Raw genomic sequence first — 23905 nt, 5'->3', positions numbered from 1 at the left:
TGGCACACCCATACCATGGTTTTTAAAATGCTTTTATATGTGTGTGTGTGTGTGTGTGTGAGTGAGACATTTATTTTACTTCTGCAAGAGAGAAAAATAAACTTTTCAAGGCAGTAAGTAGTTTTCACTTCCAGGGAAAATTAAACAATTAAACTCTTATCTCACACGGGGACTGAAAAGACAATATTCAATATTTCATTAGCCTTTGGTCCAAACCAGAAAATTATACAGAGTCAAACAGAAATATTTTAAACATCTTAAGGTTAAATTTAGTTGTTAGACAGCACAATCACTTTAAGGAAAAAAGAAGATCCTCTGTATACAATATTAAGATTTTTTTCCCTTTATATAAACAATAAGATTTTCCAACCCCAATCCTTCACTTGTAAAGATTTCACTTTTAGTAAATCAGCATTTAAAAAAAAAACACCCAATAAACAAAGCATAAACGCTAAGAAACTTTTTGCCAAATCTAGATAGAAGAACTCTGCACATTTCATTCTCTTATGTTAAATTCATAAGTATTACTATATCAGCTAAAATCATAACTCTTATTAATTACAAGGCCATGAAACATATGTTTTTCCTGATATAATTCATGCTAACGATGATAGTTAAAAATAATCTGATACATGAGTGATTTGTAATTTGCACTGGGCCTTTATTTTTTAAATATTAATTTACATTGTGTGTAATGAACTGAATAAGACAATGTTTCATATAAAGTTATTAATTAATGTTCTGCTTATAAAAAAATTCATTAATTTTTAGTGCTACATATATAAATAGTGGGGTCAACAGAATGACATGGAGGAATATGAAATTATGCCAAGGATATTAATCATGACATTTTAAATGTTAACGATTTGGCATAAGCTCCTGAGCAACTCTCACTACGAATACTTCATCTATTTGTTCAGTGATTCAGTTTCAGCAGTTCCAAATACTTTTGCCTTTGGCAATATTTTTAAGTTTCAGATTTGTCCATATGGGGATATTATGGCAGAGTCCAGAGACAGACGTTTATCATGTTGATCCAGTCTCAAAACAAATATACGTACCAAGAGAAAATGGTAATTAATTTCTTAAATTATGGCCCCAATTGGGTTTTTAGTTTTATTTTTCTGAAAGGTCTGTTACAAGTGCCGTATTGTTTCTAAACTGTGCTAGACAGTAAAACCTGTATGTAGCAAAGTATTTTTTTTACAACATTGGTCCGCAATATTAGAGACAGATATGTTTGGCAACAGGTTATGCCTCTCTCATTTGAAAACTCAGATTTTGAGATGCCTCTCCCAGTACTAGTTGCAGCCTGGCACAGCATTAGTATTCATCTGCAAAAAGGCCAATTCTTTTTCTTCAGTCACTGCAGAGCTTCCATAAGACTGAAGGAGCAGTCTGTATAGTGACATATATTAATATAATGTAGAGACAAACTAAGAAAGCCTGAAGGGTTTGGTAGTAGAGGAGAGGAACTGGATACAATAAGAAATACTGAACTTAGCAAAGCACTAGGTGCTGTTCCAGAGTAGGTTCTCACAGGTGAATGAAGAAAATAAAGTGTTTCACTTGTTGTTAAAAAGTTACCAAAGACTACTGATCAATGGTTTACAAGCCTGAGGGCATATAATAGACATATGTTTTTACAAATACCAAATGGAAAATGATGGGGTTATTTTTCAGAAAATTGTCAGTGTCTAAGGGGTCATGGTGTCATTGTTGGCAAATGAAAATGAAAAGTATCACGTGTAAGTTTTAGAAAGTAGTTATCCCATTCTACTTTATCATATTAAGACTTTAAATGTCAGATTTCTAAACTTCAAGTTTTAAGAAAGATTGCAAGGGCTCTGCCACCTGTGCCCACTCATACATGTCACCCCTCAGTGCCCCTAGGGGTGATCAGATGTTGCCCACACCCATTTTTCAGGATATCATAATCTATGAGATTCTTTTGCATGACAATAACCAGAAAACAGGTTCAGTAAATGCTAGAAAAATATTTGCTTTTTCAGCAGAATTTGCATCTCCTTCAGGACTTCTGCTGGTTTTGCACTAGCAGTATTTATTTTGACAACTCTACTTCTGTTGTTACAGCAGTTTAACTCCCTGTGTGGGATGACACTTGTATTTTATCTTACAGCAATTTAAAGGGATTAAAATAAATCATACTCTAAAATAAAGCTGTATTCTGGGATTAAATGGTGAAATATCACTGCTTTAATTGATAATATTTTCCAGGTGGACACATCACAAATAGTTCTTTTGAACCCTTAATTGTAGGGCATTGCAGATCCGTGTCTTTCTTCTGCTCAGTCTGATTGGTACAACAAGGGATGCATAAAAAAAATGCAGGAATATATAAGTTAACAGTGGTCTTATCAGCAATAATGGCTGCATTTTAAGATCAGAGTGGAAGTAGTTTCTAATTACGACTGGCTTGCTCTGCTTTTACGTGAGAAGGATCTTTAGTTTTGAGGGCCACAATTAAACTCTTCAAGACTTTCAATTGGTTTAAATTATCATTGTAGCTGATGGCTGTAGGTTTAGGGAGTGAAAAGAGTGTGTCCTGCATTGGATTTTCTTATGTACTGAGACACTTGTTGGAACTCATTTAAAGTCTCAAATCAGCTTGGCCCAGCCTTCCCTAGGCCTCCCTGGGTGTTTGTTAGTTTGCAATGATTTGTTTTATTTCCTAACTAAGCTCAGAAACAGTTAGATGTAGCCAATATATAATTACAATATTCTCAACTTCACTTTATATTGTTATTTGTTTTGAGCCACAGAATTACGTGAATGCATTGCTTCTTTCAGAAAACCTCTGACTTTTTTTCTTAGCATCTTCAGAGAACATTTTAGCACTGAGGTCAGTTTGGGGTAGTGCCCTAATGGGATCATTGCATGTTAAAGTTCAGTCTTATTTACCAACATCTCTTTCTGTAGGAGTAATATACCCAGCTTGGCTGAAGGACACAAAAAGGGTATGTGCTGTTGCACATAACCATTTTTAATAGTTTCACACAATTACCTGAAATCTAGGACCATCTTCACAAGACTTAATATATTTAAAAAGCAAAATGAATGTTTGCTATTTTCATATTTATGAAGTTCAAATAACTTCATGCTTATGTAGAGGAACATTCACAACTATTGCTTTTGGGTACCTGAATTCAAAAGTTTTTTAGCAAAATCTTATGGTCACTACTAGCCTGTTTATCTGACTTAGAACTTTTGACTTGTGGATTACTTTAAAGGAGCACTGATTGGCACTTCAGCTTTTATACAATGTGCAATAGATCATTTTGAAATACACAGATCTTGGAAGTTAAAGCAATATTAGAAAATGTCGTTCACTAGGATGTTTGAAATGTATGCACAAGAAACTGTCTTTGTTATTATGATTGTGTTTATTTATCTTGAAATTTTATAAAGGCACGTCAAAGCTCCATTATTCTCCATAAGGACCTAAATGAATCATGTATTCAAATGTATGCTATCTTTTCATCAACTATTCCTGGTCCTCTTAGTTATGTTGGGAGAAAAATACTGCACATTTAACCTTCTGTCCAACAGAGGACTACTCTTACATGGACCATGATAGCTGGACCTGAGCTAAAATCTGCTAAGTTTCCCCTTTTCGTTAGCTTTTTTCCCCATGCAGAACAAGGCCCTGATTAAGCAAGTAAATTTGGCTATAAAAATTACTGGTGCTAGGAGTTTACTTCCATTATACTGAGCCCTAGTGGTAATGAATTATTAATTCTAACAGTATTTTCACTGCCTTCATCTACTTGGATCAAGGTTACATGACAGTAGGGTGCTCAGCACCACTGCACAACATTTTCTAATGTAATGGCATGGTCATTTTCTTGGGTAAGCAAAATGCTAACTTACTGTTGTTGTCAGAGGTGTGATTATTATATATAATGCAGAAGCCTTCTGAAGTCATTTTACAATTCAGTCCATATGGAAACATCGTGAACATCTGAAATTATGATCTTAAGGGAAAAACATTGCAAAACTTTCTTGATGATAACTACTTCAAATTCAGCCCACACTGGTTGGAGACTGATCTGCCAAGTCTTTCTGAGGAAGTGCCCAAATGACACTTAATTAGAAGGAAGGCTTGTGGATGCCCTTGTAGTGATGGGGTTTGAATTAGGAGATCTCCAGCCATAGATTTCCAATGATCAGCCACTTTGCCACTCTGTGTGGGTGAATGTGGAATAATGTTGCTCTGGTGCCACTTTACATTGTGCCCACCATCACCTTACTATGTGAGTCCCACAGCAACAAAGCCAACAGTCTGTATATTTAGCATTTATTTTCACAAGCAGAGCTGTCAATTGGCTTCTGGCAACACCATGCTGTCTCCTAGCAGGTGCCACAACCTTCATTTCTTTTGGAAATCTGTTGGCATATCACAGGCAACTGTGAAGAATAAAGATTCATGCTGTGACCATATGATTTCTGCACAGATTGCAGAGAGAAGCTGTAGGAAGGTTAGAAATGGCAAGGAAGGACTTTGTTCTGACTTGGATAGTCTCCATATTACTGTTGACCCAGCCCAGAGCATGTCTAGATGAAAAAGGAATGTGTAGCAGTCCATGTCCTATTGTCCCCTCCAGTGAGTCAGGGATTTATCATGAAAGATATATTAAAAAGAATTACATGACCTTCTATTATAGACACATATCTAGACCTTTAAAATTTCTAATTCAGAACAGTCCTCTTTACTGTATTCCTTAGGGATTTTTTTTTTTTGTTTCAACAGCATGCAACTTGACAGAAATACACTACCCAAAAAGGGATTAAGGTATATATTTTTTTGAGCATGACTGCTGCTTCTCTATTTTCCTCTAACCTTTTTTACACTGTGTCCTTTTCTTTCTCCTTTTGTTGATCCTGTTTACAACAGAGTTCTTAATACTTAGATTAAAACAACCAAAAAAAAAAACACGAATAATGAATTTATTTCCTATAAAGGCATATAATGGAAAGTGAATATTATTAAGTATAGTTTCCTTATGCAATGAATCTTGAAAGGCATCGAATCCTGATTTGCTAAAAGAGACAGAACAAGATACTTCTGTAATTTAATTGTTAGAAACCCAAGGTTTTGAGGTGAATCTGGACAGAACTCTAAATGCAGAGACTCATGCAATTTTAATTGAAGATCTAGTAAACAGTAAGATTGCTTAACATAATATCCAAGGCTTGTAAGTATAAAATAAGCCCTGCTCCAGCTAGTTTTCTTGGTCCCTCTCCAGTGATACTCACCGTTACTACTAATTACCCACTTACAGGTATCTTCATCACAGAAAACATAAGTCATTCACCCTGTTCCCTATTCACCCTATTCACCCTATTCTCCATAGTTAAAAAGAGAATCATTAGGTAACCTGTCTGGCCTTAGCAGGCATGGTAGTCTCCCTAATTTCTGTAATCCAGGAAGGAGATTTGGCAAACAATGGTGTGTGTGTGGGCATGCAGACACTTTGCAGTCTTCAGGTAACTCAAAAAACACAGTTAAATCTCTTGACTTATTGATAAATACTATTTAATGAAATTTTAAGATAGTGCTTAAATGTTATCACAAGAAAGCACCTTCTCTTCTTTTGCACTGTCTCTTTATTTAAAAGGATTTATTCAAATTTCCTGCTATACCAAGACAATTACTTTGGATTGGGAGAGAATGGAAAAGTTGGTGGGCATGAAAGAGGCATAAAAGGGACCCTGCAAGGGTTCAGAGGGAAGACTGAGGTTTGTGGCTGTACAATTGTAATAGTGGCTGAACGCTGAAAGTGAAATGGAGTAGGGAAACAGTTTATAGGCATAAACACTTCATCAGATATCCCAGAAAATGCTTCAGCTTAATTTCATGTGCTGAGATCCCAGGCCAAGACTCAGATCTTAAATTCTCATTTTGCCATCTTTCTAATCTGAAAACCACTGGGAAACTCTGCTCTACCACATTTATAGGCAAAGAAAATAGCTGTCTTTTTGGAAGGAGGAAGTGAAAATTTAATCAGGACAAGATGTTTTAATGCCCTAAATTATTATGCAAAACCCTAAGCACAATATGAGAACTTAGATGTTCATTTAATCTGCTTTCTAAGCAGAAATACTTGTGGCTCACCAACCTGAAGCCAGAATACCAAAAGCACTTTCTACTTTGCTGTTTGGGGAACGCTGATGGCTCACGATAGTGGTGCAGAAGGTGCTCATCCCTCAGCAGGAGACCCTGCTGAATGAAGCAGTCTGTTGCAGACAATGCTGAAAACAATCTCTTGTTTGAGACCCACACTGCCTGCACATTTTAATGTTTAAGCACTTCAGAACAGCCCTTCTTCCAGCCCAGCCAAAAGAGGCTGGCCCAGTGATTTACCAGTTCTCCTTCTAAGCCTCTGTCGAGTTACACTCCTTTTATTGATTTGCCATAGGAAGAAGTTGACGAACAATTTGACTTCTTCCAGACAACTTGTTTCTGCTAACTGTGGATTCTTCCTGTCACTTTCCCTCCCCCCTGATTGGGTCAGGATGCAATTCCAAGTAGCATTCACAGTGGCAGACAGCATGTATGACCATGAGTAGCAGTCATTGCCAATGCAAACTCCTTTTTTCAGACTTGTTGATCTGTTTCACTCCTGTCATCTAACCAGTTGTGTACATGATCTGTGGCAGACATCATTTTGTAGGCAGCTACTTATATTTCTTGGCTTGTAGTCTGTCCATTCCCTATCCTAGTCACACAGCTTCCAAGCTTTTGTATCAATATGCACACTTCCCTACAGCTTTGAAGTACTTTCCTGCCAGCTCAGTTGTCTATCTGCTATGGTTTATCATCAGGGAATGCTGTCTGGGGGAGGGGGGTTAAGAAGAAAGGGTTCCAAATCCTATACTTTTTCTGTCACAATCAGATGGTAAATTTTACCTCGGTAAAATCCGCGATGTTAATCATTTGACTAGACTGTGTTTTCCACAGGTTTTGTTCTATCTGCTTGGTGAAGGGTATTTATGTGACACCTGTTTCTTGTTTTGAGCATGTCAGCTGTGGTTTTTCAGATATACTCCATCATCCCGGCAGATGAGCCAGGAGGAAGGCAAAGAATGGCTACGCTCCCATTCAACTGGAGGCCTGCAAGACACGGGCAGTCAGTCCCCACTTGTTTCTCCTTCAGCTATGTCTTCATCTGCAACTGGAAAATACCACTTTTCCAACCTGGGTAAATGACAATTCCCTTCAATGTTTCTTCCACTCCAGAACAGCATCATAAAATTCAACTGTTCATATTTCTTCATTTGCCAAAGTAGATAATTTATTTTAATATCTCCATCACCATATTGTGATACATTACTAATGAAAGGAAACTCATGGGTTTTTTTTTTCATATAGGCCAAGATATCTCCTATTTTGCATATAGAAAAAAAGGATAGATTCTCTATCACTTGCCCAAGAAGAAGAAGATCTGAGGCAAAGCTGGAAATTAGCCTCTAGTTCAAAGCTACTCTTCTTTTAGGATTCAGTCAGTAGGATTGTTTCCAGTGAATTTAGTGTCAACTCAGACACTAAACATTGTTTTTTTCCTGTGCACAGGTTTGCTTTGAGATAGGCTTTTCCAACACATTTCAGGGGCTGTATCTGGCTATAACTACACTGGGCTCAATCCAAATCATGGTCTTGAATGCCATACAAACTTCTAGGATGAGAGTCACATTTAAGATTGATTTGATTACAGGTCAAGATTTAGATTTGGTTCTACTGGATCTTGTTTCATGTTAATCCAATACAAATTTACTTCTGTTGATAACTTTATTTTTTCTTTAATGCTTAAGAAACCGATTTTTTGCACTGCTCTGGACATATACCTAAGTTCACAATGAGCTTTTTAGGCCCTTAGTGTGGAATTAGCAGCAGTATTTGAAGTATTCACACTTCAGTCACTCTGACACATATTGTGGCATCTGTAGGTTACAATCACTCAAAAGAAATTTGATCAGAAATAAAAATGTTGCAGTTTCAGGGACCGCTCTTTTCAGGCAGTGTTCCACTCACTCTATAATTTTCTGCTTACAATTATCTTCTCTTTCTTTTTGTTCATTGTTCTTGTACTCACTACAGAGAACAATAAGATCATAGGGTTTTCATTTTTTTTTTTGTCGTTGTCTTTTTTTTCCTCCATTATGATAGCCCTGTGGAATAATTTGCTCTCACAATACAGGTGGTCAGGTAGTTTATGACTTAAGGCACATCTTCTATGATCTAAAATGCAAGCGAAGCACTGACAGTAAATATGCATGGACAATTAGCTTTTTATTCTGAGCACTGGGTTCCTACTGTCCAGGTGAACCATAAATACCTTCCTGTTGGCAAACAGACTCTGAAAAAGCTTAAGATAGGTTCATTAATAGTGCTCTGGATTTCAACTGTGAGTGATTGGACCTCTCCTATTTATTATGATGAGACTTAAATAGACTGTGCAGGAATTTTTACAACTAATATAGTAGTATGAGCTCTAGAAATTCAAAAGATAATTATGTCATATATGCTGATAAACTTCAGTCTTAACAGCAGGTGATATATAATAAAAAAAAATACAGATACTGATACTGATTTATTAGACGAGATGCTTATAAAAAGTACTTACAGCTTCTTCTTCCTTTTTAACTTTTCACTTTTTAATGTCTCTTATTGATTTTCCATTTTGGGCTGTCAAAGTGAACAAGTGTGTACTCAGACACCAATATCAGTGTTACCGTGTATGTTGCAGGATTAGCCTCATCCAGCTCCTGGACATCATCTGCTTCACCTTTTTTGTGGTGGCTTTGTATGAAGGAATAAAAGCCTTTCATTTTCTCAACAGCATAAAGTCCACCAAACCATGCCAGTACTACATTACAAATTTGTGCAAAATCAAAATATATTTAACGGAAATGGGCTTCATTAATAAAGCTTTGTATTCCAGTGAGTCCAACCAACCTATCTCAGTTTAACCTTCCTGGACCCAGCATGATGCGTTCAAACAGCATCCCTGCAGAAGACACTTCTTTTGATCTGTATGATGATTCCCAACTGTGTGGCAGTGCTACATCCTTAGAAGAGAGACCACGAGCAATTAGTCATTCAGGTTCATTCAGAGACAGCCTGGAAGAAGGTAAGACTTAGTTTAATATTTGGATCAAACAACAGGTCCCAAAATAGGCCCCCAAAGTAGGCCTCCAAAGTGTAGTAAAATTTAAAAATATTTCTTCTGCAACATGAAACTTAAGTAATTTTGTCAAGCTTTTTTAATTCTGTTGAGCTGGACTCACAAGACTTTCTTACACCAAAGCATGGACGATATTTCTTATACAAACTAACATGCAATTCTGTGTATGTCATACATTTATGCATCTTTTATCAGAAATTTTGGAGGAAAGTCAGCCATTCCTGAAAAAGTATTTTATTGTTTTTTCCTCTAAATTTGAAGTGTCTGAAGATAGGTTGACTGGTGCAGCCCCATCTCGAGCACTGTGCACAGATTTGGGTGGAACATTACAAAAAGCATAGAGCAGTACTGGAGTGTCCAGAGGAGGGCTGTGGGGTTAGTGAAGGGTTTAGAGGGCAAGCTGTATCAGGAGTGGCTGAAGGCACTGGGTCTGTTCAGCCTGGAGGAGACTGAGGGGAGACCTCATGGCAGCTTCCTCACTAGGGAAGGAGGAGGAGCAGGTACTAATCTCTTCTTTCTCAGATCTGACAGGATCTGAAAGAAAGGTAGGAAGATGTGCTGGGGGAAGTTTAGGTTAGATCTTGCAAACAAGTTTTTCACCCAGAGGGTGTTTGAGCAGAGGAACAGGCTGCTCAAGGAAGCAGTTTTAGCACCAAGCCTGCCTGAGTTCAAGAAGCATTTGGATGATGCTCTCAGGCACATGGTGTGATTCTTGGGGTGCCCTACACAGGGACAGGAGTTGGCCTTGATGAATCTGATGGGTCCCTTCCAGCTCAGCATATTCTATGATTCTAGTATGATTCTATGCTTTTAGTCCTAGTTCTGTATTTCCTTTTTTTTTTCTTTTTTCCTTTTCCCAAATGCCAGTACTACTTAGCATCCCCTTTCTTTTGCAATCATTTCACTTTCCCACTTTTCTACAACTCCCTACAGCAAACACCACTTAAATTTCTGTTATTAAATGCTGTCATTTAATCTGACCTCACTGCTTTCTTTATTCAGGATATCCCTGTTGGTCTGGTTTATTTAATGCTGTACATCTGCAATTTGGGGAATACTTTTTGCCTTGGCTTTGATTAATTTTTTAACCACGTAGCATCTGACAAGTCCTAATTAAATACACTGTATCATTTTCTTCTGCCTTGCTTTTCTGGTAAATCTTATTAGTTGCAGAGTTCCCATAAAAACAAAGTTCTCATACACCTTAATTATAAACAAACAAACAAAAAACCCAAACAAAATACACGCCAAGCAAAAAACCCAACAAAACACCTCCAAAAAATCCCAGAAGCCCCCCCAAATCCCATTAAAATTTAATGGAGATTCAGTCTATAACATCAACTCATTAGTCCTGCGTACTGATGACAGCATATTTGGTCTTTACAACAACCAAATAAAAAACTCTCCCCCTAGTGTCAAAGTTCATAGCTATGAGATAAAAGGAGAAAAAAAAAAGTCCTAGATTAAACTAATACTTTTGCTTTTCAAGTTTTTCTTCTGTAGGTTAGATAATGTGCCAGACATCTGGGTATGTAATACTAGCAGTAGGGTGCAGGACAGAGCAAACTGTGAGTTGTCAACACAGAGATGGCTGAATGCTCAGAAGCACACGACCTATCTCAAGGACAGAGATGAGTACAGATCCTTTGCTGAGGGATAGAAGAATTATCAAAGGAAACGCTGGAAGAATAATAGAGAAGAGAAGGCAAATAATTTATGCCTAGAGAAAGAAGTGTTAAACCTAAAATTTCAGTAATGGATCACTAGTGGCTTTGTTGAAAGCTTTTTCACTGGTCATGTTTCATATCCAGCTGGAGTGCCTAACTATGATCAACCTGAGCAAATGAAAGTCAATGCAGCAATAATAAATAGTTTTCAGCAGTTCATGGTCATTAGAGACTCATATGAAAGGATACTGCTGGAAGGCCAAATGAATTTTAAGATAGGAGCTCCAGGGAAGATTGTAGTGAAAGAAGTGAGGTAGTAAGTAGAGCTACAGTGTCCAAGAGCAGAATGGGAGTTTAGTTGTAAGATGTAAAGCTGAAGCTGAAAACAAGAGCAACACAATTTCAATGATCAATGTACCACATGTCTGTAAAATCTGCTCACTTACAAAACTACATTTAAAGCCTATTTGGCTAATTCAAATATTTTTATATTGTCAATTTGGACTAAAAATGCCAGTATTAGCCCAAAATTATTTCTTTCTCAAACCTTGGGAGACTATAAATATTAAAACCAATTCTTTTGAAACAAAAATTATTAGAAGTAATGAAATAAAGTCTCTTCTTTAAAGTTTTCTTTTTTGGTGTGTCCTTCCTCAGTAGAGTCACTGGAAGCGGAACAGCAATTTTGTCTTCGCTCACCACTTTTAGAGAAGCCAGGATCCCAATTTTTTAAGTCCTGCAACACTCACTCAGTGCTCTTGAGGCTGACTCTGCTGCAGATCAGTTAAAAGATGGTTCTGCATTTTGCAGCAATCTCTTCCCATGGACTGCAAATGTCAGCATGCACAGGTCTGCTTTGTGCTGAGGGGAGAAGCCAGCTGAGCAAAGCCCCAAGGAATGTGAACTCTTTTGCAAAGCATAGTTATTTTCAGTTTCTTCAGCCTTGGATCGGTGTATAAACAGCTCAATTTCTGATTTCTCTAAAGGGTGTATTTATCAAATGATTTGTTTACAAAACAACAAAGGTGATTCTTGGTTTGCTGGTGACGATGATACTGAGTCTCACTGGCTTGGTCTCATACCTCATACATAGCAACATGCTTTTTCTGTATAGAACAATCTGTGTGAGTGCAGGAAAAATATCCATGGCTTTTCTGTACTGAATAATTGCTCATAATTGCTCTTTGCAGAAGACTGGTTCTATTTTTAAAAATTTGTTTAGTTATTGAGATAAGTGGGGGAAGTTTTATGCTTTCATCAATATTTCATGTTATTTTCCTTTTTTTGAAGTACATGGGTCCTCATTATCACTTGTCTCCAGCACATCCTCTCTCTACTCCACAGTAAGTATTGACATTTAAGAAAAACATTCTGTCTGCCTTTGCCTTATTATTCAAGTTTTGATATCAAATTCTATAACAATGTTATGAAACTGATAGTAAAAATCAAACTGCAAAGTGACATGGCAATCAGTAGCCAGTCAGTAGATCTGAAATACCACCAATAGTTTCTATTAATATAACCTGCTATCATTCAAGATTACAGAGTATTGTAGAATTATTACCTCAACGCCATGATATTAGAGAATGGTATTCTTTCTGCAAAGCAAACTTCAAATTTTTCACCCAAGTTCAATTTGCAAGCCAGTGGAAAATCTTCTGAAAAGTCTGACTGAATTCACATTGCAACTAAGTCTGGCTCTGTAAGTGTGGATTACGTAGACAGGTTAATGGAAGTTATAGAAAAATCTGTAAAGGGCAAGAAAGGAATTAGTATGACAAAATTATTGAGCTGGCCTTTATGGATTATATTTTATCAGAATTTCATCTGCTTGATCTCTCTCATCCTGTGAAAAACCCTAATTTTTTTCAGCAGTTAATCAGAAGATGATACACAAGTGGAGAATAGAAACATGAAAGGCTGGCAATCAGTATCACATCAGCTGAAAATAAAAAAAACAATGTTTCATAATTTCATATGGTTCAATGCCCTGTCTACTTCAGAAAGGGATAGCTTCACAGCGTTAGGGCACATGCAACTAGTTTCAAGAAGCCATTTGAAGTTTTTTACCTTAAGGAGGCCATCATCACTAAGCAAGAATTCCAAAGCATCTGCTTTTCCAGAAGCATCTCAATCAAATATATTTATCAGATTTCCCAAGCAGTGCCTTAAGCCTTGGTGATAGTCTTTTTTCTGCAGCCTTATCACTGGAGAGATTCAGACAAAGGGCTTAATGAAGATCAAGATCCTTATGTACTATTACCAAAGAAAAGATTGAAATTATTCCAAAGAGACTATTTCTTTGAGAAATAGAGTTTGAGATTCATGATTTGCTGCCATTGCAATGAATAAGCCCAAGGAGGTATGTTCTGCATTCATTAGTAAGTTTTTTGTATGCATTGCCTTTCTCCTTGATTTTCATTTCAGTTTTCAGAACTTTTTGAAGAGTTTCGAAATCCAACTTGTAGGGGCATGCATGCAGAGGGGCAAACATTTAGTTGGTGAGGCAATGAAATTGCACATATTTAGTTAATGGCTGCAGTACTTGCACTTGTGCCATAGCTTCAGGAACTAAAGCAGGAGGGCTTCCAGACTCTGAGAGGGGCTGCACACAGTCTATTCCCTCCCATTCCCTGCCCCTACTCTATAAAGCTCAGGCAGGCCCCAGCCCCTCCTCTCTTTCCCCCGCTCCTCGCTGTGCTGCTGTTCCCCTGCGCTCCTTTATCCCCAGCTCCCCACCTGCTCTCCAGAATCCACATCCATCGGCTGCTGGGAAGAGCCCTGGAGCCCCTCCTGAGTCGGCCCTGCTGCAAGGGGCCCTCAGGCACCCATCCCTGCCAGCACTGAGACCGGGTTATACAACTATATTTGTAGATAGTTGGGGTTTTGTTTTTTTTTGTTTATCCCTTAAATCCTGTCCCCTGTGCTAGTAAATGCATTTCCAGTTTTTTAAATTTTGAACTTGAAGTGTCTCATCTTTACTCTCCTTTTATATTCCCTTTGTGGGGAAGAGGGGGAAGAGAGAATAATTCTGTCCTTTGGTTTTCAGTCCACCCAAACTGCTAAGCCGTGACACACTGGCTCTTAGCATTAGCTACACTTCAGATCCCTAGACTTCATTAACTGAGCTAAACCAAACCCAAAGGAGATGTGCAAGGACATTTACTTTAGGTTTGAAAGAGAAAATAATTACATAGATGGGATGCATGAATATGATGGAGAAGTAAAGAGACAGAAAAAATGCGTTCCCTTTCATCTCCGTTTGAACCAGTGGCTGAGTGCTGGAGTGCTGGTTACAATGTCAGGATGAATTCTTAAATAAAAACTACTCAGATTTGATTGTCCAGTTTTATTCATTAAATTTGTAAACTTAAGTCCTCACAGTGTGTGTGGATGTCAGTAAAAGGCCACTAACTCTTTTTTTCCCTGCTTTTTTCCTTTTTTTCCCTTTTTTTTCTGCTTTTCTTGGCATAGGCAAAGTCGTAAGGGGATGTAGTGTTTCATGATCCAACGATGACTTTTCATAAACTACAGTTTTGAAGCAACAATTAAGAGAATAGGTTTTAATTTTTTTTCTTTAGGCAGATCTTTTTGTTTCAGTCTATCTGTCATATTAGTGCTAGTAAATACAATTGTTCTTACCATATAGTGATGTACCAAGTACTACAGTAGTTTAAAACAAGAGCAGTTCTGAGTATTATACAGGTAAATACAGCATCTCAGTCTTTATATTGACTGTTAACTGTTACAGAATTGTGAAAGTGACATTTTGAGAAGTCTTCTTCCCCTACACCAGGTAAAATAAGAAAATGCTTCTATAATTAATTATTAACATTCCAACAGCTCAAAAGTTGTGCTTAAAGCAGGCTTTAATAAGCAGTTTTATTAATATGTAATACCACAAGTACTACCTGATGTCTAGAAATTTTCTGTGGAACTCATATCTTGGGTTTTCTTAGCCTTTCCAATGTTATTTAGAGTTCATTCTTCACTTGCATTCTCCTTTTACTCACTACTTCTCTTTCAGACAATGTTAGACTGCTTCCCTGTAGCTGGGCAACTTCAGATCACAGGGTGGATTGATTTCCAGATCATTAACTGGTTCTTATTTTCTGTTACAAAAAAGTTCCTCTCTTATGGCACACCATATCTTTCCATTACAATCCCACTGAAGCAGATTTTCTGTCCAGTGAATACCTCTTAAATTAGACTACTTCTATGTTTACAAGTGTAATGACTTTCAAAGGATTTCTTTGCAATGATTTGGTTTCTTATTGTGTTGAAAAAGACTACTGAATAAATAGCATCATTAGATGGCACTATACATAACAATATGGGAAATATCTAAAATTACTAAATCTTACAGAGTTTAAGTTGAAACTCTAGTGTGCATTGATAGCCCTTAATATTTTGGTTAGTACTGTGGGTGGAAGAAATTGCTTTACAGCACAAGTACCACTCTCTGTTCACTTTCCCCCGTAGAATTTTTACTGGTATGCTGCCAACTTCTCTTAGCAGGGATTAATTAGTCTGTTAGGGATATTGCTTGGCATAGGGTAAAGCAAACATAGTTCCAGGAGCCAGAATAATCATCATGTTTTAAAAGTTTGCTGGTGACAGCATAAGGTCTGTACAGTGACAGCATAGCAGATTTTTGTCTTTTGTGTCTTAGAAATGTAGCTGCAGTTTCTGCAGTTCTGCTCCTGTTCTCCTTTTACCCTCTGTTTCACGTTGACAGTATGCTGGAAAATTCAGCTGGACTCTTGCCAAGCAAGTTGAAAATAATTCCATTTATTGTTTTTACTGCATGCCTTCCTTAAATGTAATGGATCCGTGAAACTATTCATTTCACTTCAGCATAACTGGCTTTTATTTTCTATTACTGCAATTATGTTGCATACTTTTTCTAAACCATTTCATCTTCGTTTTCTTCCAGGCAGAAGAAAAAGCACATTCAGAGGTAAAAACGTTTCTTCCTTTCTATAGTTGTGCATAGTACTTTATTATTCTAAAGTTTATTGTTCATCTGCTATGGCTAAACTGCTAAGCTGCTGGGGAAATGGGTCTGTGGTTTGAACCACTTTTTGAGAAGCATTGGGAAAGAGTTGATGCAGCTTCTGGTGCACTAGAAGGTTGTTTCTTAGTGTCGTGCTGAAGAGTAGCTTCTGGCTGAGGTTCTGAAAAGGTGAAAAGAAGTGATGAGAAGCAGGCTTCTGAGTGAAGGAATTGTGGTACATCTTATTTCAGGCTTAATACCGCTCTGCAATGGATCTAAGGGGCTGTGCAAATCTAGGTAATGTGAGGCCTTTCAGGAGAAAAATACTTCAAGTGTTCGCTTTTAACTTTTGTCCCTTACATTTTGCATTATATTAAATTTCTGAAACTGACCACTTTGATGGATTTCAGAGCAAAGCGGATTGATTTCAGATATAAATCAAATTTGACATGCAAAAAGGATTCTTTCTCCTCACGGGGTATAAAAACGCATGACAAGGCCAGGTCAGCAGCTGGATAAAATTACAGCTTTTCTCAAAATGAGAGTGAATTATATTAAAAGGACACCAAGGACTAGCAGCAATAAAATGCAGCACCAAGGGGTGTACTTCCACTTCACAGAGCTACATGCTTCCCAACTTCTGCATTTATGCTTCTCCTATTTTTACTACGCTAATAAGAGTAAAAGTCTACTAAAAGATATTTTGAGGAAGTTGAACAAATAAACATATTCTTCTTTACTTGCTACAGTATATAGAATTTCCACCTGAAGTTTCTAAATTCCTTTCTCTGAAAGTTAAAGCAAAGGAGCTAAAGCAGCAGGTCATAGCTCAGTAGTGTAAATAAAAATTCTTTGTTTCAGTGTCCTTTGTAGAGGGTCAAACAATATTTATTTCTTGTGTATTTCTACATGAAGTTTCTTCAGCAGATGTTGAACATCACTTCAGAACGACCTTTGTTTAGTTGCAGGAACATGATGGAAGTTTGAAAACTGAAAAAAATACTCAGAAAAAAGACAAGTGGAAGTCCAAGATAGAGGGCAGCTCCATAATCTGTCTCCTTTGCTCTGAGCTAGCATAAATGACCTACCTATTTTTGTATCATAGATATTCAGGAAATTCTTCATTCTTAAAGTTTGTGCAATATTCACTTTTGATTTGCATAGGAGTCATAAAATTAAAGTCTTGCAGTTGTCTTTACTAGTGAATGTTATTTGCCTCCTTTCCTAGGCTAGTTTTACACATTTTACTTTCCTAGTCTAGAATAATTTCTTTCATGTCTGAATATGAAGGGTGCTTCAAAGTGAAACTCCATGCTGTGCTTAAGTTCAGTGCAATGCTTGGAGTCCCTGCAAGATCTCAAATATGAGCTTAAACTTACATGCAAGCTTCATGTTTTCATCTTAGATGAAAAGTAAACAGATATTTTTCTTAAGAATTCTTTTTCTCTTAAAAGGATGCAGGAACCTTAAGTTTATTTTCATGTCAAGAGGCACATTTATAGCTAGATTTCTTTTAAGTTGGCAAGGACATTTTTGAAAGATATATAAGGTTTAAAGAGGCTGCATATTTGAATCACATGGAATGTAGTAAGTACTATGTTAGAGAAAAAGATATAAAAATCCTACTGTATATCATCTAACTTTAGACATCCATGAAGCTAAGATCTTTGTCTCTGGTAGTCATTGAAGAGTTCCTCATTCCAAGCAGTGGAGGTGTACTTTGTGGCACTTCATCTCAGTTTAATGTAGACATTTAACATATGCTCATTGCATCACAACTACAGTGAAAGTGAACCTCACCCAATTTTTTTCATGTTTCATAATCTTTGGTCTCATCCAGGGTTTTTAAGATTGATTGCACTAAGGATGTGTTTGGAACTTATGGGATCTGGTAAAAAACATTACATTTATATGTGCAAGCAGAGGACTGCACGTGCTCAGTAACAAAGCATTAGCCCATGTGTGCTCCCTTAGTTCATTCACTGGTCAAGTGCAAGAAAATGGCTGCAGCAGCACTAAGTGCCAAATTTTAATAATTTGTATTTCTGAATAGTTCTGAGATTAAAATGTGAAACTAAGACATTATAAAACTACTAGTAATCCCTTAAGAAAAAAAAACCCCACAGCAAGTAACCTGCTGAATATTGACATCTGTCTTTGTTTTTTCTAGCAAATTCAAAAACTTCGGAGAGAGCTGGTTGCATCACAAGAGAAAGTTGCTACTCTTACATCTCAACTTTCAGCAAATGCAAGTATTTTTGCTTCTGATCATAAACAGTATCAGAGAATACACTATTGCACTAGCTAATAGCTCTTACTCAAATTCAAGTACCAACACAGTATCTGTGAGAATTTTACTATTTTGGTGGTTTTCAAATTAATTATCTCATTGAATGTCTGTATTGCCTCACCTTCAAACAGAAGAATTCTGGTAGTCAAACACAGAGGAAATAGAAATCATAATTTCTGAGCTTTAAAAGTGACAACAGTCCTATTCTGTTCAGTTTTGCTCTTTCCTCAGAATCTATTAAAAAAAAACCTGAAGTAAGGAGACACAACCAAAGAAGGGGCATGAAAAACAGATTTTGCTAGAATTTCTTATAGTTTAATTTCACAAAAATAAGCCCTGCAAAATACAGAATATAACTCATATTCTACAGTATCTATGCTGATTGGAGTCTAGGTGATTTCACAGGAACTGGGCTATGTCCCCATTGCTTCATCCAGTTGTCATACACCAGTAATATCAATTATTGAACATGTTAGCAGAAAGTAACATCCATTACGTAATGTGGTCTATAGTCCTGCCTGGTAACTATGATTTCAGATTAAGTTACCAGCTATTTACTGAACAACCTATTGTATAGTGGTTTTTAAATGGAATTCAAGATAGAACTGTTGTTACCATACCCAAGGAAAGCAGAGATGCAGCTGAAAGTGAGTATCATTTTGCATTTCAAGAAAGTATTTTGAAGCAATCTATAGACCTCTTTTCTTCGAAATGTAGATGTACTGAGTATTTAAGTTTACAAATACTGCCACTGTTCTCAAGAAATTATTTCAGTCAGTGAAGTACTACTGTGTTCATGTTGTGAGAAAAAATCTAGCTGTGTCAAAGCTGTTTGGTGGCATAGGATTGCCATATATGAAAATGTGGAAGATTTACTCTTATCACTTTCTGCTCTGTTTAGGCAGCTCCGGAACACCTCTGGGTATTTGTGTCTCTGTAGCAGTAAGGGTTGCCACTCTGTCCTGAGTTCTGAGAATGAACTAGTGAACCTGGCCATATTGGAACCCTGCAATGTTAAAAAACTAGATTCTGAGCTGGGTTATTCATTTGGGAATTCATAGCCAACATGCCCATCTTCTATATGTGGTTCCATTTCTCATGTACTTTTAGACACAAACCTTCATCCAGAGACCAGCCAACTAAAACCAACTCTGGGAGCTCAGCAGACCTAAGCCAGTGTGCTTTGGGTAGCTGTGTTTGCCAGCAAGTCTGCAGCTTTTCTTTCCACCCAGAGCTCAGGGCTGCAGCAGCAGCTCTGCTTTACGGGGGGGGTCCACAGGGAGGCAGACTGTAGCCAGGGATGTGACACAGCCCAATCCCAGACATATCCACATCCACCCTGAGTGCCTGTCAACAAGTGCCTTCTGCCAATGCCACAGGAGACAGTGTTATCTAGAGAAGTTAGCTTGGTTCCTGCAACCCCCTGCTCTAGTGAAGGATGTCCCAGCCCACAGCTGCGGTGTTGGAGGTGATGATCTTTAAAGGTCCTCCCCAGCTTTGCCTGTGGTAGCCTTGTGGAAAGTGCCTATGCTACAGCTGGTTAATAGTCAAATTACCCATTTCAGGCAAATTTTAGAAGTCAAGTTACAATTATATATGATCCGTATTTCAAAGTACCTTAGTCACATTTTGGCTTGGTTTTCACTCAAACTAATTCTGCTGCATGGGTAAGAAATAAGTTGGATTTGATATTTATAGCTTGGATTGCATTAGTTGGGGATCTGGTTCCATGTACTGCCTCTGGCCTTCTGAACACTTAGTAAGAACAATAATAGCTTTTTTTACTTACTGAATTGGAAGCATAACATTTCCAACAGGACAGGTAAAAAACACATATATTTGTATCTGGTTTTGCCTATCCATATGTACCACAATTTTAAACCTGTCTGTGCTTGTATGCATGTGTGTATAAGTATATGGACACAGATGGGATGTTGTATAAAGGTTGATTTAATCACATTCGTATGACTGTATCACTCACCTTCTAATCCATCTCTGTAGGAACAGTCCTTAAACTCTAAATCTGTAAGCAACCCTAAAGCTGATCTTTTTAGCACATGGGTTTTTTAAATAATACAAAAAGAAATCCATTTTTTCCAAATCCCTAACATGGGGAAATTCCCTCAAAAATGAAACTTGTCAGGAGCATGAAACTTAGAGACTTCAAATTCTCCAAGCATGAACAATTTAGATGATTCATGATGAATAATAAAAGTAGATATTACCATATATTAAAAATAAATATTTTTGGATGCTGTCATGAGATACATACTTTGTAAAACCAAAAATTAAAAAAATGTTTCACAGTAAGCATGGTACTGAGTTAATTCCATGCTATTTTGGGTACAGAAGATGTAAAGCATTAGAAAAACACTTCCACATCAGTCTAAAGGCTCAAAAGAGACCCCCTTAAAGAGGTGTTAGTAATAATTCTGTCAGTCATCTGAGGACTTTATGTAAATAAATTCTATGAAGTATAACTTTGACATCAAGATGAAAAGTCAGCTTGAAAAGAAGAGTGTATATACAACCTTTTAATTGTGCTGTGGGCTCTGAAAATTACTATTATTACAGAACTGATATTTAAATGTCAGTGATTACATACTTTTCAAAAAAATATGAGAGTAACTAACAACTGCTTGATTTAAAGTGGAAAACATAAAAAAAAACAGATCAGCTTCTAATCTCATGAACATGTACTGCCTTAGCAATGCTTTACTTGTATGCATTTATCATTTATCTCCTAATCTAAGAGACATGGTTCACCAGCCTCTGGCATTTGAAGGACAAATAGCCCTAATAACAAAAGCTGGAATATACCCTTAGAAGAGAAACCAAAAATATGTTTTACTCTGTAATTGGATAATGCTACTGTGACCCTCATCTTGGGTGGTGTGCGTGCCAGTGGGCTAAAACCTGAATGAATAGTAAGCCTAATGCAGAAAAAAAGTTTGATGACTGTGTATCTTTTGTCACCTGAAAATTACCCTGTCCTTTCTAATGCTTTTGCCATAAATGCAATCATCTTAGCCTTAGTCCTAAGCTCTACCAAATTTCCATACTTTCTGTGTCTGAAAATAGGCACCACTTTTTTCTTCACTGTGATCTGGAGAAGGAAACTATCAGTAAGTCAGAAATCTTGTTGCTTCATGGTTCTTCTCTGGCTGGAATTTGTTATTGCCATCTCCTCTTGTAGAACTGGGCAAAAATAGTGTAAAAAAAAAAAGAGAGTGTAATCTCATTTCAACACTATTTTTGTTTTTCTTTGCTTCAGCACAAAAGATAGTTGGTGACAGTAGTACATGTGTCATTGAAAGACTGTCAGGCTGAAATCTGACATATTTAATCGTGTCTTTGCTTGATATATTATTTTACATTAAAAATCTTCTCTTTGGAAGTTACAGTATTTCTCAGGCATTTTGGAAACCTCTGCTAATACTTTTTGTATTTGGTTTCATTTAATATTCAGGTTTTGTTGGCTGGACTCAAGTATTATGCTTGATTTCGGCAGTTTATTTCATTTGATTAACCCCAAAGTGTTTTGCCTGCATATGATTAAATTCAAGCAGGGCCCAGCTGTTGTTTGGATGCTTAATTAAAAGGTTTTTTCTGAGATTCTTGGCTTTTCCCCTGATGCCTGTTTTGCTGTTGCTGAAGGGCAAATCTCAATACTAATTAAGAAAGGGCCTGTTTAGAGTGCAGAAAGTGCCCAACCAGCATACTTCCTACGTGACTGACAAGGGCTCAAATTCCAGCTCGCAGCCTGAACCCAGCCTGGTCGGAGGGACTTTGATCAGTGCTTTGTACTGTATAAAGCTGCAGGTTGCAGGCTTGCAAACTGTGGTAAGACCCAGGATGCCAGTAGAAAGCGGAGGGGGTTCACTGGCTAATACTCTGGTTTGGCCAGCTCTGAACTTCTATCCTGCAACCAAACAAGAAAATAATAGCAAGCAGGGGACAGAAAAGGTCACCAGATGCACAGCTGCTTCTTGCTACCAGCCCGAGCCCTTCTGGCCTCTCACACCTCCTTTCACTCATCCATGTCAGGTGGGAGGAAATTTCTTTATTTACCTTTGTTTTATAAACCTGAACACCACAGGTCAAATCAGAAAGTGTGTCTGCAAATAGTTTTTGCGATATTCCAGTGTCGTTTTTAAGATGGGCTGAAAAACTAAAAGCTGAGGTATTAGGGGTTTTGCTGGCTGGGGTCATTTACCAAGGAGGAAATGTTTAAAATCCTGTGTGTCATCACTGAAGTCATTCCCCGAGTGTATATCTCTATTTCCAGTGGGAATTTCACATGTTTATAGAAGTCAAAAGGAATTTTTATGTGATGAGTCTACAGATCAAGAGCATGAATACTGTGTTAAAGGTGGATACATTTTGCTGTAGGCATACTTGTAGTAATGTCCAGTTTCTTAGCTCTAATTCCAGTATATCCAATTCCAATTACAAATGTTGCATTCAATTGTGACTATATATTTATAGACTGAATGTTTTTTAAAACATATAGAGCTATTTTGTATGGTATTCAAGTGATGAATGCAATGAATAAAACTACTGAATCTAAGGGAGAAGTTTCTAAGGTGTGAGGGATTGCCTGTAACTTTTTTTCATAATAAATCCGTCCCTAAATATTTGCATGAGAATGAAAGAATGGATCCTTTTGGATAAAGTAAATAATCCTCAGAAATTTAGGATTACCAACTCAATCAAATTCAATTACCAAATGTAAAAGTGTAAAAGCAGTTTCTGATTAAAATTTTTAATCTCAATAAGCATTGGTAATGTCAGTTACTTCTTTCTACTTATTCAAATTGTTTTCTTTTCAGAATTATTTTTCACTTAGCTATTTAAATGCAAAGCCGGATATTATATTTGAATATATCCATACGTATGTTTTATGCATACTTCCACACACATATAAATAGACTGATAAGCTAGCCTTTTTAAAACTATTTTTTCTGATTTTCTTACATAGTATATCATCTGGGATATATCTGCAAAAAATTTCCACAAGTATAGAAGTTCCCTAGACTGCTGAATAAACAAACATACACTACCGATGGGGAAAAGCAGCACAGTTTATTACTTGGAATGTAAAGTTAGTATTTGGACTTCATAGAAAACTATTCTGTTGTAATAAACATTTAAAGTAATCCGGAATGCAATGGAAGGGGTTTTCGTGAGTAGTTTTCAGTCGATGGGCCCTTGAATTGTTTCTTTATTATTAGCAAATCAAGACCTGAAAGGCTTTATCTCAAATGAAATAGGAAGGATCCATGATCTTGGTTCAATTACATTTATAATGGAAAAATTCTAGTGTGCTACTTGAGAATGTGATGTACTCTATCAATCGGAGGCTGAATTTTACTAAGAATTCACAGTTGTGACATGAATTGCTTTTTCTAAAGAATATCAGACAATAAATAGTTTCAGTCACCTTTACATTTTTAATAATGCTTTTTAGTTCTTATTTTTTTCCTATAAGTTCCTTGCATTTATTTCTGTGCAATATAAGCTGAAGTTGTATCTACGGCATAAGAAAATACTTTGCACAGATATACATAATTAGGTACCAAAGAACTGTGGTTTGGTAATTATGAGAAACAAACAAAAGCAATGCATAATTAAGCAAATTATTCCACTTTTTAAACCCTCAGTGCCCATTGTTATTTTCATGATAACGCAGAACCATGGGCCATCAGCCAAGCCATAGATTTTTTTATGAGGCTGGGAACAGTGA

At 37.0% G+C, this 23905-nt stretch overlaps 1 protein-coding gene across 1 annotated transcript in view; it reads left to right on the top strand.

Annotated features, from left to right (window-relative positions):
• NAV3 (neuron navigator 3) overlaps nucleotides 1–23905 on the top strand; it is a 267393-nt gene that overhangs the window by 206870 nt on the left and 36618 nt on the right. The window contains exons 17-22 of the mRNA XM_071766381.1: nucleotides 4772–4813; nucleotides 7063–7223; nucleotides 8964–9152; nucleotides 12164–12216; nucleotides 15810–15833; nucleotides 18040–18117. Coding sequence (XP_071622482.1) covers nucleotides 4772–4813; nucleotides 7063–7223; nucleotides 8964–9152; nucleotides 12164–12216; nucleotides 15810–15833; nucleotides 18040–18117 — 547 coding nt within the window. The remainder of the gene's footprint in view (nucleotides 1–4771; nucleotides 4814–7062; nucleotides 7224–8963; nucleotides 9153–12163; nucleotides 12217–15809; nucleotides 15834–18039; nucleotides 18118–23905) is intronic.

Source organism: Heliangelus exortis, chromosome 1 (assembly GCF_036169615.1).
Source record: "Heliangelus exortis chromosome 1, bHelExo1.hap1, whole genome shotgun sequence".
NCBI lineage: Eukaryota > Metazoa > Chordata > Aves > Apodiformes > Trochilidae > Heliangelus > Heliangelus exortis.
Note: the sequence above shows the minus strand (reverse complement) of the source record. Positions and strands in the feature narration are given on the sequence as shown.